The sequence below is a fragment of the Plectrocnemia conspersa genome, unplaced genomic scaffold (assembly GCF_051122295.1).
Source record: "Plectrocnemia conspersa isolate PC_06_02 unplaced genomic scaffold, ASM5112229v1 ptg000010l, whole genome shotgun sequence".
Classification (NCBI taxonomy): domain Eukaryota; kingdom Metazoa; phylum Arthropoda; class Insecta; order Trichoptera; family Polycentropodidae; genus Plectrocnemia; species Plectrocnemia conspersa.
The window spans coordinates 5,763,646-5,783,680 of record NW_028277174.1 but is presented as its reverse complement, the minus strand read 5'-3'; the positions used below and the strand labels follow the sequence as shown (position 1 = coordinate 5,783,680).

The 20,035-nt window shown below is 28.6% G+C and overlaps 1 protein-coding gene across 1 annotated transcript; it reads right to left on the bottom strand.

The window, feature by feature from the left end:
* Nucleotides 1-1,749: 1,749 nt before the first annotated feature.
* LOC148230459 (alpha-tocopherol transfer protein-like) lies at nucleotides 1,750-14,510 on the bottom strand. The gene is made up of 6 exons (XM_088195153.1): nucleotides 14,390-14,510; nucleotides 3,083-3,258; nucleotides 2,917-3,011; nucleotides 2,693-2,843; nucleotides 2,440-2,633; nucleotides 1,750-2,377 (listed from the first exon to the last, which is right to left on the bottom strand). The coding sequence occupies exons 2-6, from the start codon at nucleotides 3,216-3,218 to the stop codon at nucleotides 2,045-2,047; spliced, it is 909 nt and encodes a 302-aa protein (XP_088051279.1). The 5' UTR covers nucleotides 3,219-3,258; nucleotides 14,390-14,510; the 3' UTR covers nucleotides 1,750-2,044.
* Between the last annotated feature and the right edge of the window lie 5,525 nt (nucleotides 14,511-20,035).

The window sequence follows — 20,035 nt, the reverse complement described above, 5'->3', positions numbered from 1 at the left end:
TACAAAAACCGTGTTGATGGTCCACTAAATCCGACAGTGATTAAGGATATACATATGTATTTGTGCAGAATTGTGTCAAACCACTTAATATAGTAATAATGTGATCATTGTGCTATTAAAAGAAGCTTACGTATCTACTTTAGTATTGGTATTTCCTTAAGAAAATAATAACTAATTTTAGCATCTATCTCAAAATGTTTAAAATATGGATCTTTAATAATAACATTTAAAACATCAATGTGTCAATGTCGAGGTTTGATCATTGTTTGTTTGCAGATCGCAATAATTTATATCGTGCAAAGAGAAGATAATTTATTAATTTGTTTTGGGTTGCGTACAAAATAACAAAATACACGCGATTAACTCACAAACTCTATGATTCCTTCAACACTCCATAAAATTAGCGCACCGCTGCGATTTATTTTCATCGATGAGCAATAATAAAATTATAGTGAATTTATAGCATCCGTACGTGCTCTCAGAGTATTTCGTTGGCTAACCAACGGTAGGTCAGTGATGCGATAGACAACATGTATCCAGCTTTAAAATCGATTTACGTCAATAACTGACCTATATGAATGTTTGTATTGTATTGAAATCCCCCTTGTAGGACGAACGACACGTACGTGCAAACTCATCCCAAATTAAAATATGTCGCGGCGGTTACAAACACGAACCGGATTAAATAACGTTCTGACAATGTTAAAAGAAAAGCAAATATTCAGTTTTTAACAACGTACTTGATTAAATTTGGAAAATCGCAGTTTAATTTTAAAATTTTTTACTGACATAAAATTAAACTTAAATTTTTTTACTGACATAAAATTAAACGTACTAATTTGATTTTTTAAACTCTTTATATATTTTTGTGTATAATTATACCCCATTCAAATTCCAATCGTAATTTACGTTTGCATTTGTGGGAAGCTTCCGTTTGGGAAGCTCGACAATCGCTCAGATTCATAGTAAATTCGGGAATACAAATCTATTAGTTTAATGATCCTTTTATTGTTATTTTTAGTCTTGCATAACTAATTACGACGCAACGATTATGTGAGTTGCATAACAAAAGTTTTTTTTATATAATTAAGATCATCTCTGCGGTGGTTATCCGTAGTAATAATACAGTCATAAATACTACTTCAATGAACTTTGTGTTATATGGTTAGACGTGCACCTCCCGTCGCATTGCCAAAGTCTTGCATACACCGCGGCTACGTCAGACTGTGTTGCCAGTGTAGTTCTAGAATGACTAAATAAATCAGCTTTCAAATCCAGCCTACAAAAGGTTTTATTCTTAATACGTTATTTATTTCACATGAGGATCACTAGAAATTAGCATGATGCTTGCATTTCTTCTATCGGGCTCGAAAAGCTCGTGAGTTTTAATTACATATAAAATGTACATAGTTGACACGAAAATTATTATAGATAAATATATATAAATTGATTAGTGCATTACAGGTGTATATAATAATAATTTAATTAATGTGATACGGGATAATGATACAAATATATAAATTTATGTATATTTTTATATATTTGTATCATTATATTGTAGATTTTATAATTTTTCATATGCACAAATTTTTATCTGTTATGACCAAAGCTGTCAATGTCAAATGGCAGCGCGTTGTATCGTTTATTAATTTTCTTCTTCGTTAAATTGTATAATATCGGAATATAATTAATTCATATTTATACATATATATATTAAACAATTTTGGTGAAATTAAATACATTAAAATATTTTCAAGCGTCTATATTTAGCATATTTTTAATAAACATAATTGTTTATAGTATACATAATTTGATTTATGTAGAAACATAAAAAAAATGTTTCAAATAATATTTTTGTACTTTTTATTAACATAAAACACATTTTTATCACATTTGTAAAAAAAATTGGTGAAAATCTATCACAAATATATTATAGTAAATTGAAATCGTTCCTCTTAATTATATAATAATTGTTAATTAATTTATAAAAAAATATAAAATATATATGATATGAATGTATATTTGTAAAAAGCTAATAAATTAATCATTTTTTTATTAAATCGTCATCGGAATCATTTGGTAACTCTTTCGGATCGAATTGATAACCTAAAGACTTCATTTCTTTAACTATCTTCTTATTATTTTTCAGGGAATCTAACCAATGTGTATAAGTATATTCCGGTCTTGTTCCTCCATATTTCAACGGCAGACAAGATGGTTTTATATGATTTTGCAACGACTCCATATCAGTGCCGTGAAAGAACAACTTTTCCCTCATTCTTTCATCTAAAAACGGCTTAAACACTGAATATATGGTATCAAACATCCACGATTGATTGACTATATGGATAGCTTGCGTTTTCATTGGGAAACATGTCTAAAAATTAAATCAATATAAATATGCATAGTATGTTATACAATTAAGTGATAAACACTCACCACCATCAGCTGAATTACTTTTAATGCTATAGAAGGTGTAACTTTCCAAGCTTGTTGCATCGAGAGATTCTCTAAATCAAAGATAGCAACACCGCCCATGATTTGAGCTTGCGGTTCAAGTATTCCGAGTTCAAGAACTATCAAAGTAGCTTTAAACAGTTCGTCTATGGAATACTTACTAGGATCCCAATTACCTGTAGTAAACATGTATTTATTATACTAAATGTTTGAGATAATTGCTTTAATAACATACCAATTCTATATATCATCAAACGATGTCCTTTCTGATCTCGATATGGAGGAACGGTTAAAATATCATCGTCTCCTATGTGTCTCATCTTAAGAGGTTCTACGTTGACATGAAAATTTGGATTATCTTCTTTCATCGTATAATAGTTAACGACCTAATGATGCATTATAAAAATATTAATTATATTATATTATATAATATACACATTATTTAATGTATAAACTTACTAAACGATGAGCGCGTTCCACTACAAAATTTCTGGCTCTTAAAAACCTCAAAAGATATTCATCATCCATCCTGTGTGGTGTACATTCTCCTTTTTCTGTAATACATGAATTTATTATTTAGCGTTTAAAGTTTATTTACTATATTATATACATATTTTATATTAACCATATATCATATCCCTCAAATCTTGCAAGTTTTTCGCTCGTGTCTCGGGATTTTCGTTTAGATGTTCTCGAGCATATTCCAGAACATGTGGCGAAGGTTCGCCAATATCCAATTCAAATCTGCACTCTTCTGGCATTTTCAAGTAAATATATCTCACTGCCTTTTTAAATCATAAACTGAAAATAAAAAGTTCACTCTGGTTTCATATTTAATAGCACACATGAAGTTTTTAACCACAGATTTATGAATCACTGCACACATATCATATTTATAGTGCAATGACATACATAGCATTTATAATGATAAATTAATTCATTGTATGATAAAACGTGTAACGTTACAAGATAATTAAATACATTTGTATTATCTCACGCATTTTTTATACATGTACTTGTATTATATCTAATACAAAGAGAACAACAATTTTATATCACAAAAAATATATAATAATAACGAGAGTGCAGATTTGAATCTATCATAATAGCAATAATTATTAATTATGAATACAAAGAGGATGTGAATTAACCATTTTCAAGTAACATTTTTGTTTTCATTAATAACAGCATTGTGCAGAAAAGCAATAACTAAATGTTTAGCAAATCAAACGTAATTAGAGGAATTACACAGAGTTTTCAATGCAACATTCAGGTTGTCTATAACAATCTATTATTCAATGAGTTTCATTGTTTATTGTACTTGCATAATCTTTTAGATATTCACAACAGTAATAAAAATATGTTAGCTATTTTTAATTAATTAGAGTTGCTTTATAATAATTATACATATAATATAGGAAAATATGTTTCTTGTTAGTTATTTCCTTCCACTTTGACGAACAAAGTATAAAAATATATAATAAAATATACTTTTCCATATAGTAAGTCGCGATTGGAAGAATATATATTATATTAATGATTATAAACTATAATAAATTTATTCTTCATTCACATTTAATATTTTTTTATTCATAATACATATACATTAATACGTAGATATATTAAAATAATTTAATTTTCAATAATGTTGTCACACAGCTGTAATATTTGTTTGCCATATTTTTAGTATTTTTAAAATTAAATGGCAAAAATAATATACTCTATTCTACATAATAAGATATACAGCACATTAAAAATACACAGAATTATGTAAAATACAAAAAATATATATATGATTTAATATATTAATTTATTAAATTATCGTCAAAATATTTAAAATCTCCACCCGAAGAATTATGGTTTAGGTCTCTATTCTGATTAATAATTATTAATGCTTGAGATACATCGCATGTATGTACTTCAGGCATAAAATAATTATTAGTTTGTGAAGCATATACTTAATCTTCCAAAGAACTATTTGCGCGTAATAACCGAGCTCATATATATTATAGAAGACAATTTTACATAGTACATCTTCCAGATTGCTAGTTTATATTTTTGCTTCTTGAGTCCTTGGTATTAATTCATACGTTATCAATACATTTTTAAAAATCCTAATCCTATTAATGTTTCGCGCACCTGTTTTTTTGTATGTTTAGCTAACAACAAACATTATTTTTATAATACACTAATTAAAATCGATATTACAAATATATGCATTTCTACTTTTTGAAATATACTATATGTATAAAGCATATGTAGATAAAAAAGGTAAAATATACCACAATTATACAAGTTTTTGTCATACTTACTATAGCTTGGTAACAAAAAAAATTATCAAAACATTTTAGTACTGCAAATAAAGTAAGTAAAATTATTAATTCTGGTATTTATAGTATTAAAAACTTGCCAAAATACTGGAAAATCGTTATTTCTAACCAATGGAACTAATTTTAATCAGTTTATCAAGATTATTTTCGTCTACATCACATTACTTTATTGAAAGGTACAATACAATAATTATAATTATTGTATTAAATTAAAATTTATATTTTTGATCTTATAAGCACAATTAAGCATATAAACGGAGAGATTATTTAAAATATGAATAAAAAAACACTACAATTTAATTTAATTATGTAGCGACCATTCATTAAACAAGATAAAAACGTTTTTTGGAACAAATTTTTAACAGCTTTCCAACGTTTCTTGGAACCACCTTTTAAAAAAGATAATATGATTAAAACATTTTTACGAAATTTAGAAATTGTTGTGATCACGCGTTTTCAAAAGCTTTCAAGAAACTCCCTCTTTTATCTTTGATCTACGCTTCATCTTGGGTCGTCGGCCAGAGCAAAGACTAATTTTTCTTGACCTGACAGTGAGATTTCCTCAAGCTTTGGCTTGTCGGGCCCATTAAAGTCTCATTCGCAGATATACCGACTGCGAACTTTCAGCTTTATCTGCTATCGGTATCTTTATCTGCTCTATTTAAAGCATCTGGAGGGGAGCCTCCATCAAGGCTCTCTGAAACTGCAACCCCCTAGAGCTGCATTCACAGCCAGGAATTGACGCCCACATTAATTTTATTCCCTAAAGAGACGCCCTCTCCCGAATCCGCAGCTTATAGGGCTGCCTCCATAGAGTGATGCCTTACTAGTGGATCAAACAGGAGTGGGCGCCACTTTGTTATTTTGAGGACGACGACCTTATTCGCGTGCCCCGTAGATCAACCGCAGCTCCTAGATGATGCATATTTGAGGGTCTGTGCTCCCGGATAATGTGCTCCGTAAACCGTGTCTCTTGTGGCGCTTTTTATCTGTGTTTATATAGTGCTTTTTGTATGATCTTGTTATTAATAAAGTGTTTTTTAATATTAAAAATGGCTTGAATTGTGACTCCACCCGCAACTCAAGATCATCATAATGAAATATTCGAAATCACTTTGTAATATAGTCAAAATTAATATACAAAAGTAATTTAAAAAATAAATTTAAATATTTACGAGTAGGTATAATATATTTTTCTTTCTTCTATTATAAAGCAGTTAATATCACCGTATTCTTATTAAAACATGGGAAAATATTAACAATAGTCAACATTTCACACAGTTCTATTACATGTACTTACTTCAAGAGAACACTCAGAAAAATACATAAATGCAATAAAATGACTTTATTGACATCAACTACTACACGTGTTTTCACTGTGTGTTTTATTTTATTTTTTGATAATTTAACGTTGTTGTCGTTGTCGTTGAAAAAAACAAGGTCGTTCATATTTTGTATTTAACATTATCCTCATTCAAATACTCAGTTGCTAATTTCCTTATTTCTAGTGTTGATGTGGTGTCAAAACATAAACTTTGTTCAAGTGCTACTAGCAACTACTAACATCACCAGGAAATATTATTACCAATTTCATTGAAGAGTTGCCAGGTGTCCTTTATTAAACAGAGAGTGACACTCATCTGAGCTATCTCGTCTATACATATATTGTATATGCATTTTATCATTTGAGAAACTCCGAGAAATATAGTAATGTCGAATACGTGCAATATTGAACAACAATGGGCGTTGTGAGGCGCTAACTTGAAATGTATAGAAAGTGAAATAATAACTGCAATAACCGCGTTAACAAAAGACATGAGAAAAGGATTGTGCAACCATTTATTACGGTTCTGTGTGTGCAACGACTCATTCGATCGACTGCGTTAGGTCTAATGATCTGTCGTGGTCTACTAATAATACAAAAAATCTCTAAATGTATCACGAAAAGTTACCAAGCTCCTGAATTTACAACAACCAAACCCCTAAATAATTTTAAAAAGCAGATTAGTAAATATAGCGTCCAAACTAGCTTTATAGTTTATATATAAAAACTATTATAGTTTTTAATTAAATATGAGCTGACTAACGAATGAAAGACATGCAAATGTTTCATTTCCCTATGATCAAGACGTCCTGAATTAAAAAATTGGATAATTTAAACTAAAATTTTATTCGGATGTCTTTAGAATCCAAATAAGACCAACTTATTAATATGTTTATTCAGAGGACTTTTTTAAACTCCGAAGTCGGATCAACTAAATGACCAGACTTTTCAGGAAGCCTGACTTGGTAACTAATCAAAATGCATTTCCGCAAAAAGCATATCTAAATGGAAACATATATAAAGATATTTCTCTCATTTTTCTTGATGTCCTTTCAATGAATCGACTAAGACAATAAAAATATCCATGCTAGAAAAAATCACTGTAATTAAAAAATATACTATTACAGCTGTTAATTCATAAGTAATCAATATATATTTACGATAAATTTAGTTAATAATATATATATGTACTAAGCCATATTTTAATGCAGAAAATTTTACTTTTCTACTTATACGTATGAATTCTACTAGATATTTTATACTATGCTATCGATAGCTTTGTCTGTTCGCTTTTGAGTAAATAAAAATATAAAATTTTTGCCTTTAAAGTTGCATGAACTGCCAATGCAATGTCACACTTTTTAAGAATGTAACTATCTAAAAATTTAGGTTAAATGAAGCATGAAGCTCTGCAAATAAAATATCAATTCAATCATTCCGAATCAATATAAAAAAATCGTTATCTTTGAGATAAAATTTTATGATATTTTTTGCGTTGCGTTGCGGTGCTAATTTCATAGATTAAAATGACAAACAAGTATGTTTTGAGAATATATGCAAAAATTTTGCACTGCGCCGTCAAGTACTATCCTAAATTTATTTATTTTAATACATGTGCAGGGCATAACAGCTTTACAGGGTCAATGCACAGGGGAAAAAACAATACATATTAACAAAATAATACTATTAAATTATATACAATAGTAGATAGACCAAAATGCGTTCACCAACTGCGTGTATCTGGATGAGAACAAATCAATATTATCCGACAGATGGCGCACATAATAACCATAAATATTAATCATGATCCAACCGCAGTCGTCGATCGTGACGGCTTAGGTCGAGAACGGAAGTGTAACACTTCGTTGCCGCACAGCTGACTATGCGGAGCTTACATTATGTTAAGGCTACTGGTTGCTAATGAGCCAGTGGCTAATGTTCGACCATAATGAGCGTGTGGAAACATCTGGGCTTTTAAATCAATGAATCATATCCCAGCATACTTTGCAGAAATAAAATGGATAACATTTATATTCCCTTGTATACAAGTATCTGAAAAACCATTTTTAGACATTTTCTATATAAAGTGAATTGATTGCATTATTTGACAACCAGATGCTCTATATTATAATTATACAATATGCACAGTGCCCTTGAGCTCTTGATTTGAAGACAAATCCCAATATCTTTGAGACTTTATTGCATATGTATTCCATATGCTGATGTAATATATAGTCTTCTTGAAATATTAATGAATGTCAGAGAGTAAACTATCCTTAATTTTTGTGATTTGTAACATATTAAGTGGCACTTCAATAGCAATATCAATTTATAACTATACAAAATGTTGAGCTTCAAAAACTATAAAATAAAAAACACATTTACTTCGAGAATCTGTTTTATGAAAATTTTGAGTTACAATGCAATTGTAATAAATTATACGCAAATTTATTTTTGACATTTCCATCTTAATAAAACTCTAGTTGTTGGTAAAAGCCGATAAAAGTATTGTGGAAATAATATATTCTGGGGGATAAGCTAAAAGCATTTCCAATTGCATGCATAAAAAATGTATTATTTTCAGTCGCAATCAAATATTTTGAAGAATAATATTATAATCACACAACAATATATCGCTAAAATCATTATTTTTGATATGCTGCATTATATAATTAACCTCTTGAGTTAAATTCAAATTACATAGTTATAACGTTATCACGCAATATGTTGAGTAATACCTTTACTATAATTAACTCTTGATTCAGAAGAACGCGCGGAGATGAAAGCTAAAACAACTTATTAAATAATGTCTGATAGTGAAAAGACTAGACTTAACAACTCGGAAGTACAAGTTAACTATTACTGGCTTATTACATAAAATTATTATATAATATATTAACCCTGATTTTGTGGTTTTACTTAAGATTTTACTCTTAGTTCCTTTCACGCCATTAATTTTTTTCTTAAACATTAATCTTTCCAATGTCGTTGAAGTATAACAGTTAAATACAAGTACTAGTAACCGACCTCGATATAGAACAATATAAAAATGCTTTACTGAAACAAACTATTAATCGCTTTCTTTCTTTCGATTATATCATAATAAGTAAGTATTAAAAGTGTTCCACTTGCAGCTTGTGTGCAAGGCAATTTATAGCAAAATTCACATAAAAATATTCACCGAAGCACACCACGATATTTAGAACGATTGCAGAACAAATTCTTACTACAATATCTAAATTAATTATATGTATTAAATGATAAAAAATATAAAATAAAAAAACATTTAAAATAGCTGTTCCATATAACTTTTCCATTTACATTCTGCATTGCATAATTTGTGTACTGAGAAACCATAAACATTAAAGACATATTTAGCATCAATCAAGCAGTAGACAATTAAAAAATTAATAAATGATTGTAACAATAAAATTGTGTTTTAGACAGAACGTTTAAGAACAGTAGTGATATATTTATTTCGACGGTATGTACCATTTTTGTTGTTTATTTAGCCATTGCATATTTTTCATGGATCAATTGTCCTAGAGCAATCGTTCTTTATCTCAAATTACAACACATATACAATGAGCAATGAACGAAGGTTAATGCATATTGTTTTCTATATTGAATGCGTGATAAACTCTCGTCAAGATAAACTAGGTCACATTGTTCCAAAAAAATACTTATCAACAATAAGTCGCAAAATAAAAATGATCGATCTGTTTTTTTTTGCGTTTATTATGATACAATCAATAAATTATCTTGACAGGAGATGCAAGCTTTAAAATATGTTTCATAACAATAACATTCTATGGCCTTGTTTTATATGATTTTGGCAAATGCCAAAAATATAGCAATTTAATTTATTGTAATTTTAAGAAAGTGACGTTAGTGCAGAGATCTTTTGCCGATTTCGTCAATGGATAGGTTAATAATTTATTTTAAATGTTGGTTGGCGAAGCGAGACGAAGCAACCGAATTGAAATGCGCGTTTTTTTCCAGTTAGCCACACTTTGAATGATAAAAGATGAACTGTAAGTCCATTCGGTAATCTTTTGTTCGGTACTGATGACCAAAATGAAGAAAAATGTATGAATAATGGCTAACATGAATACGTTATAGTAAAAAATTATATTTATATATACAGAACATTACATAGTGGATCACAACCTTTCTCAAATACATGTGTCCAAGTTCTTGCTGAATAATAGAATTTCATAGTTATTTTAATGGTTAAAGAGGATTCAATATTTTATAGATATAGCTACTGATTTAATACTAAAAATCATAATTATGCGATTAACTAGTATTTTTTTTAAATCAATGACACGTTAATTTATTTCATCAAAATCAGGTTTATTTACTCTTTTCCGTTACGTTTATAATTTTTGCCTTTGTTATATTATCTATTGTAATTCAACTTTGAAGTCTGACTCATGCCCTTTCAATATTTTGTTATTCAATTAGCATTTGAAGGGTAAATGAAGTTTAATTTTTAAACGAATATTCAACCGAATATAATAATTGAAAAATTCGACCATGGTGTTTTTGTAACGAGCATTGAACCATTCAACGATCATTTTGGTTATGCGCAGTATTTTTTAGGTTGTTCAATCGATTATAATATACATGACCAATCAAAATGTATCTTTGATAGGAAAAAATACACTCTTTCTTTAATTACCGCATTTTCCTTGACCCGTCGTGCAATAATTCTATAGAACGCAAATGTTAGAGCCTTGAACTATTTTTTGCACCAAATCGAGCAGAATCAATTACATTTACGATCTCGACTAGCTATAATCGCTATTGCTGCTGTTCACCTTAAGAAATCAGGGCATAGGTTCGCTCATCTTTAAAACACGCTCACCTTAACTGAAGGATCACTTTGCGATGCATGGAATCAATAATTAAAACTTAATGTTTAGAAAAAAATAGTAGAATACGTGATAGATCATTCGAAGCCTTGAGAGCTATTTTTTCATACTTTAATACAATAATAATTAGGCTTCTGAGCAAAACAAGTAGAAAGGCAAATTCCAAATAAATAAATTCAACTATTTAAGATAGATCTGAAAAGATCATAAAAAAATTGAAAACTCCACACCCCCATATTACTACTACTATGAACAACATGATCTTGACGTATAGTCATATTATACCCATGGGATTAGTTTCTACAAATATAATCTCGTATGTTAATCAATAGGATATATACCTTTTTTTAGTAAATTTGTATAATTATTTTATACAAAACCAATGGATTTATTTATTATATTTATATCAACAACTTCTGTGTTGTTATTTAATAATAGTTAATTACAACACCAAGAATTAAAATGTCTGTATAAATGAATTAAATCGTTAAAAAAATATTAATTTTTCAATCATTTTTATTTTGACTTTCAATAACGGTATAAATTAAATAAAAATACTGGTTTTTCGGTATTATTAATTACATCAATTCCGTTGTATTATATTACAAATCTTTTTGTTATGAAAGTAAATCTAATGCAAATGCAATATTTTTAACACTTTTTGCCTATCTAAAATGACACGATTCAATATTTTAAGAGCGGAGGATGAAAAACTCGATTTAATTAAACGAAAAACAGCTAATCTGATTATTTTCTATACTCCCATACTCTCACTCATCGGTTTAGTTCCTGAATATTATTCAGAAGGATATATATTTTTTAAAGTACTTTTTATTATTGTTTTATAAAACATAAGTTTGTTTATTTATTATAATAATATAAATAAATTAGTTTATTATAATATTAAACATTAAAATTAATTTTTTTAAATCTGTAAAAATGCATTAATATAATACAATAAAAATATTTTCCGTTGATATTTTAATGGGTTCGATTTGGGTTTTTAATAAAGGTATTAATTTAATGAAAATACCGTTATTTCGATGTTAATAATTAACTATTTCCGTTATATTAAAAATATTTTTTGTATCACACTTATTTACTCCTGTAATTGCAATATTTTAAATATTTTTTGCCTGTCTGAAATGACTCAATTTAATATTTTAAGAACGGAGGATGCAAAGCGCAATTCAATTAAATAACGGCTATCATCCCTACCTGAGTTATAGTCATATTATACCTATGGGTTCAGTTCTTGAACCTATAAGCATGTATATTATTCATCAGGATTTTTTTTTACTTAATTTGTATAACATTTATGAGTTTATTTATTATATTGATGACAACGACTTGTGCGTTAATATTTGAATTAGTTTAGTACAACATCAAGCATTAAAATATATAATTCGTTAAATATATTTTCCGTTAATTTTTTAATGAATTCAATTTAGGCTTTCAATTTCTGTATTAGTTCAATGAAAATACCAGTATTTCTGAATTATTAATTTAACTTTTTTGGTTGTTTTACTGAAAGTAAATCTCATGCAGTTGCGATATTTTTAATATGTTATGCCAATCTGTGATGACTTAATATACCATTTTAAGAGCGGAGGATACAAATATAATTTGTATTTGAATAATAAACATCTACCCCCCTTTCAAATAAAAAAACTTTATTATTTAGCGTATTTTCTTCGTTAGAAAAATATATAAATTAAATATCTATTTTGTATTGAATGATATTTTTTTTATAAAATTTAATAATAATCACTGTGTATATTTTAAGTGATTTTGTATATTTTAAGAATCTCACTTATAGGTGCAAAAGTAAATTAAAATACTTAAAATTTCCCGTACTTATAAAATTAATATTTTAATTAAATAATTTAATAATCATGAAATTGGTGAAATTTATATTTATTTAATTAAATAATAAAATTTAATTATATACAATTTAAAAAAACACAATACTTTAAATTATGACATTATTATAAATTAATTGATTTTTTCAATTATTTTTCAGATTTAATTATATTAAATTTATATAATTTAATAAATATTAAATACTATAAGCATTGTCATAACTTTCAAACTAGTAGTAATTTTGTAAAAAAATATCTTTATATTTATAATTAAATTTATGTTTAATAGTTCTCAAATTGTGTCTTATGTATTATTAACCCTTTACTTTCTAGATATTGAAGTAATGTATATTAAAAAATGTTATTTATAGCTCTACAGGATATTAATATTCTACAATGATGGCGTATGATCCAGTAATTTTCTTTAAAGTAGCAAAATTCGATATTAAAGATTAAAGACGCAATTTTATTTTTATGAATACGGTCCTAATTTCTTAAATAGTGAGAATGTACTAATCACATTTATTTTATTAACACGTTTTTTTATTCCTATTAGTTAGAAAATAATTGCCATTCACCTAAAAAGATTTTTGCGACTGTAATACGCGTAACATGATTTGAGAGCCATTAAAAATATATTTTTTAAATACATTGAATTATAAAGATACACCTAAAAACTTTTTAGTTCTCAGTAATTTTAATATTTTTTTTGTAACTATGTCAGTAAAAGCATTACGCAGAACATAGTTTAAGAACCTTAGACAAAATAATGTATTTAAATTTATAAAACTATAAAAATACAACGAGAATTGCAATAGTATATTAATTATCATATTGTAGTTATAACTAAAGTTGTATTAGTGATATCTAAATTTTATGCTTTTAAATTTCCTATTAAGGAATTAAGCATATACATACATACTATGTATTCATAAAAGCAAAAATATATGTTTATAATTATCTTAAAAAAATAGTACCGGTAATAATTAAATCTGTTTCAAAAGTACCCCAGTACCAATTCTAAAAGTATGCTTTTGTATTGAACAATGTCATTCCATTAAAAGTCTTTGAATGTATTATTAATATTTATTATTTAATTGGGTGATTAGAGTTAGTTTTATTTTCATATGTTATTAATGGTTATATTCAACATGTTTTTTTAAGCAATTAAGTAGTATATTATATATAATTATGGTGTCCACTTTTTGGAATGATTTTGCAATACACACATGATATTATAATCGATTTTTTTTATTTTAGTCAACTTGTTGATTTTAAATTTGCTTTTATATATATGATATGGCAACCGTACAAGTAATTATATCCATTGTATCATATATGAAATAATAATTTATTATTATTCGATTATGTTGATCATATTTTAACATATTATGATCAATACACAACGTAGTTATTTGACCCTCGTTGTTTATAAGCATTATGACAAAAACAAAATATTGACACTCATAAAGTTCACGAAAACATTCATTATCACAACCTTAAAGTTAATACAATAAAAAAACAAAGAAAATAACTTACGAAAAACAACCAAATAATAATAATAAAATAAACAAAGCGTAGCAGAAAACACGTCCAGCTAAGCCTTGTCTGTATTCAACACTAGCTCAGGAGCATAATGTCTACTTCCACTGCGATTGAGTCAGAGGCGTCCATGAGTTGTTTTTTTGTCTCTCTATATTATCATCGCAATCGTTAAGTCTATATAAAAGGATGTTAATTTTAATAATTGGTTTGCTGTTTTCCATATCTAATTGCATTTTTATTACCGTACCAAATACATAAATTTGCATATAATTGTTTTAAAAATAATCATGTTCAAGCTCAAAAGTGAAATGCAATTTAAGGGCCAAAATTTCTTTGGTTAATTCCAAACTCTTTGCACGTTGAGGTTGATGCAGGTCGCGTAAACAAGTTTAACCGGTATTCGGAAGCGTTCGCCGGTATACTTGGTACTAATACTGATTCTGCACGACTTGTGAAACCATTGCAATTTCAAAATTGTATGCGAATTATCGCATCCATCGTTAGAGTGGCCCTAGTGAAAGGCGCAATAGGTTCCGTTGCAATTGTAATAAGGTCTATCGTACTTATAAGAATTGGGCAAATCGATCGCATTGCCAAAACGACGTTTAGGCAATGCCGTCTGAAATTTGAGCAAATTTCGTAAAAGTGTTTTGTTGCCGCGAGTGCAAGACCGGCGATACTAATCTATCAAAGAGCGCATTGTAATTGTTAATTGACGTTGAACGATTGAGTAACAAAGTACATACGTATAATTATTATTGTATTTTTTATACGATTGAGATTTCTTCTGCACTGAGATGCTTTGGCTATTTGTTTGCGAAATTAAATAGTTGAAATTTCAACAACACACAACATGACCTTCATCGGAAAAACGTTTGGAAACCATTTCAATACAAAGTGGGCGCAAAAACTATACGTGTCTTAATAGCATTTTAAACTAATAACCTTTAATATTATATCGCAATTATGTGAATTGTTGAATTTAGTATTTTTTTTATAAACATTATATTTTAAATAATTAAAATAATGCATAAAAATATTATTGTTGTATTTTTTGAAGTCAGAAAGTATGGTATAACTTTAAAACCATATTAACATAATTATTATTTCACTTTTAATTTTTCTAGTAAAATAATACATATGTATATAAAATTCTTAGCATGCACATTTGAAATATCAAAATATAGAGTCAGTGGCGTAGCTATGGTGGGGCGGAGGGGGCAGGCCGCCCCGGGCGGCACTCGCTTGGGGGCGGCATATTCGCGATGGAATCGTCTAGTGTGGTTCTTAACCCTGAATATACTAAAATTTATGTAAATCTACGAATAGCAAGAGCTTAACAATAAACAATTTATTTTTTTAAGAAATGCTGATTTTATGACCCTGCAAAAAAAATTATGTTGGGGGGGGGGCGGCAATTTTAAGGATTGCCCCAGGCGGCACATACCCTAGCTACGCCACTATATAGAGTACGTATATTTATTTGTATATGACAGTATTACCTGTCGCTAATTTTGATTTTTTTACGGTGTCACATTCTTATGCTCAAATTACTACGGTTTATAAATTATTCTTACATACAATACAATTTCAATACAGCTATATAATTTGTGCAATAAATTGATATTATATAGTCGTTATGGTCTACAAGCCGTCCCTAAAATTAAAGAAAACTCCTGGCGATTCAAGGTGACTGTTTGACTGAGCCAGATCTAACAATGGAAGAGAAATAAATAAGCCGCTGTTTGAAAGCTTTGCTGTATTGAAATATGGACTTATTTCTAGTGTATTTCAAGTTCCAGATAGGTGTGAAGTAGAAGTGAAGTGATTTTTGGCACATTTAAGATGTATAAAAAGGCACGTTGACAAAACGATTCTACTCTCCTTTGCCTCGCAACTAATCTGTTTGATTTGGTGCGGAATTGGTATTTGTGTCTATCTTATTAGCTGTTTTAATGTGTGCTTTTATTCTGGGTTGCATAAATCCGCCAACAATGGAATTTTTGTTTCACTACATACGGTTGGAGAATGGTTTCCGATATATGCGTTTTAAGTTACATGTACATTCTTTCGTTATTTGTGCCGTTCAAAGTAGATTCCAAAATTGTTTTACGTCAATTATTTTGGTGTTTCAGGCCGAATAGGTGTGACTTTACCGCAGTAATAAACTAGTGTCGTATCACGAATGCAGCTTTTGGAAGTCATAAAGTCTGAGCTAACGGGTCGATTAAGTGCTGGTAGAGCAATTGGGACTGTGACTCGTGCCGATCCGCTGATGTCTTTGGTGGCAATGCGGGTCTCTCTCAGCTTGTCTCGATTGCCATCTTCCTACGTCTGTCTCTTCCCGTTTGTCATCTTCGGCTCGAATGCCGTCTGTTGTCTGACGGTGTGACAAAGTGTCGTGTCTTTCATATTCTTGATTCGAGACAGTTCTATCGTGTCATAGATTAGGATGTTGGTGGGTCAATTGCATAACTTCTAGCTCCCACCAACGAAATATGTTTATAAACTGTAAATAATGTTTTTTGCGCAAAATAGACGTATTGTCTATCGCGTATCCCTTACGCACAAACGAGTAGTTTTTCCAGACTCCTCGAGATTGATGTACTAACAAGTGAACATTGAAATTATATCTTATTACACACTTGTTTAATACTGAGTTCTCTTATTTTGTGAGGCGAGTTGGTATTTCCTTTTTATAAATTTTAAAATGGTCATGGCCTTCATATGAAAGATGCAGCTGGTTAGAACACCCATTTAATTTCTTTCTGCATTGCTGGTACTCTATTCTTTAATTTTAGGCAGGCCGCTAAAACGCAATTTTTGTGCAAATACAAGGGGTAAAAATTTGTTAACCCAACTTAATACCATGAATTCATACTTTTTTATTAGAACTTGATTATTTGAATAACTATAGCCTGATAATCAGACAGCTGTCAATAATCACGCGTGTGCAGTGTCAAATGTTAGTTTGCACTGTTTGACGTGGTTCACAACTGTTGCTATCCCTGGCAATGTGTGATAAGTCTGACACAAAAAAATATTTTAAAGTGGTTTTAAGAAACACCTTATTTTCCAAGCGGTTTATTGTCGGTTATATTAGCTATCTGTTGCTTTTTGCTTTAAACAGTTTTGTTTTAAATATAAATATTTCGAATTCAGGTTTAAATTCTTAATACACTGATAAAAAAATGATGTCATTCCCAGAGGGCTGTTAAATCAATCCTTTGAGATGGAATAAAAAGCTTCTATGATTTTTCTGAATACAAATGTATAATAAAGTTTGTGAATAGAACTATTTCTCCATTTGAGGACAAGGTCTTTTGTTGATAAGGTTTTTTAAGTCATAACAATAAAATTAATAAACATGACATCTGGTAATAGATTTATATATTTTTTTATGATAACTTACTAAAGATGTCGCTAGCAGTAAATTTAATTTTAATTTAATATTAAAAAATAATTTTATTTAGCTTATAATTTTGCTCAATAGGTGGCTAATTCTTAACCATACTATTAATTTTATTATTAACTAGATTTCCATACCATTTATTTATAAATTATTTAAATACAAATCCTCAATAAATTTATAATCACGTGAAAAATTACTACATTGAAGTTACCATTAATCATTAAATTACTTATTGTTTTGTTGTTGATTGCTTATACATACGTTAATTTGACTTATAATTTTACGATCGTTTCTACTGATGCATTTTAATAAAATATGCTATCTACGGTATTTTAATCAAGGTCGTGTATTGCACACCATCAAATTAGACTCACGGTCCGATTTAATTTTTCTTAGAAGCAACGCAAACCGATGATTAACCATGACGTACGATTGACCATATTATTCATTATCACTTATCAGTTATATTATAATACATGATTTTGTAACCGAGTAGAGAATATAATCGATGTATAGTAATAGCAAAAAGATCACGTATGGATGTTTTTTTGACAATTTGGCTATTATATATTCACGTTCATTTTTTATTCATTCACAAAGGACGTCATTAAGCGCTTATCTATAATTAAGTTTAAAAAACGATGTTTTTTATTGATGTTGTGTTAATAAAAAATGGCGATTTGAAAGGTTTGATATTTATTATACGTTTGAAGTTTAAATTCCTTTGCAAAAGTGCGGATATGTAAGTAGAGCGATAATGTAACGGTAGAATGGACAACACAATAATATGTAGAGTAGAAGTAAGATTGTATGGTGGATTGAATAAAATTTGTTGGATTCTATAAGTGCATGTTAAAGAGAAACAGTGATTCACTAAATATGTAATATATATACAATACATACAATATTATAAATTAACAACTGATATATTATAATGATACTAATGTTATTATTATGTGATGATATCATATTGTTTATTAAGTCATGGCCAATTTTAGTATATATGCTTGTTTGCATTACATTGTTAAACAATAACTCTATAAAACAATTTTTTTTATGTCTAAGTTATGTTTTTTTTGGAATATATTGAAACAAAGTATTATAATTTATCATAAACAACAAAAATATAATGTCTATCACAACTTCAATAATAACCAATATTCAAGTAAATACATTTGTAACTATTTTGTCAAAATAAGAGTTACATGGAACTGTGAATTTTGCAATAGACAATAGACATTATCTAAAAAGCATTACTACATTAAATTGAATAAAATAATAGCATGTAGATCTAAATTTAAATCGAGTTATATATTTTATTATATTTATAGCAAGTTTTGCTCAATCAAACTTAAATTACAGTTTGCGCGAAATTAAACAAAAAATATTCTTTGGCCTTCAGCGCAGGATAATGAATCATTATAATTAGTCTATTAATATATTTGTCATATAAAAATACCAGTTCCGACCCAAATCTTCAGGGTTGATAAAATAATTGAAAAAAGTAAAGATGTTGATCTCCTCCCATTTCCCAAATCGAATGTAAGCCAAAACGCTTTTATAGGACCTATACCTATCATTAGAACTTTTACTTAGACATCTGTTCCAAAGCGTTAATAACTCGCAAGGATTAAAAAAACTACCTTTTTGTGCGTAAAGAATGTACGATAGATAATGCATCTATCTTGAGCAAAAACTAACATTATTATCTATTCCTTTTAAGTTTCACTCAAAGGTGTAAACATATTTCGTTAGTGGGAAGAACAAGCGATGCAATTGGTCTGGCAACACCCGCATATGTAATTAGTCAGAGTCGTCAGAATTTAAATTAAAAAAGCCTAGTAATAATTATATTATTCAGAAACAGATTTAATATCAAATGGTTAAAATAAAAATAGCACACGGTCTGTGGGGTCTTATTTTTAAAACTGACCAAAATGATTATTCACCAACAAGGAAACAAGACAATAGCGTAAAGGATTGGGACCACACAATAGCATTCGTTACGACTAGAGAATCACAAATATAACACGCAAGTGTTCTTATTGTAAATCATTGAATGAATATTTATTTGTTGCGAAACAGTCATGAATATAATAATCAATCGGATCCACAAGATTCCCGTTACAGTATACAACCTTGGACAATGCCCATCAAGAAAATGTCGCTTTTTAAAGGCGTATATCTATTTCGCTGTTCTAAGAAACGAGTAAATCTATTAGCTGGAT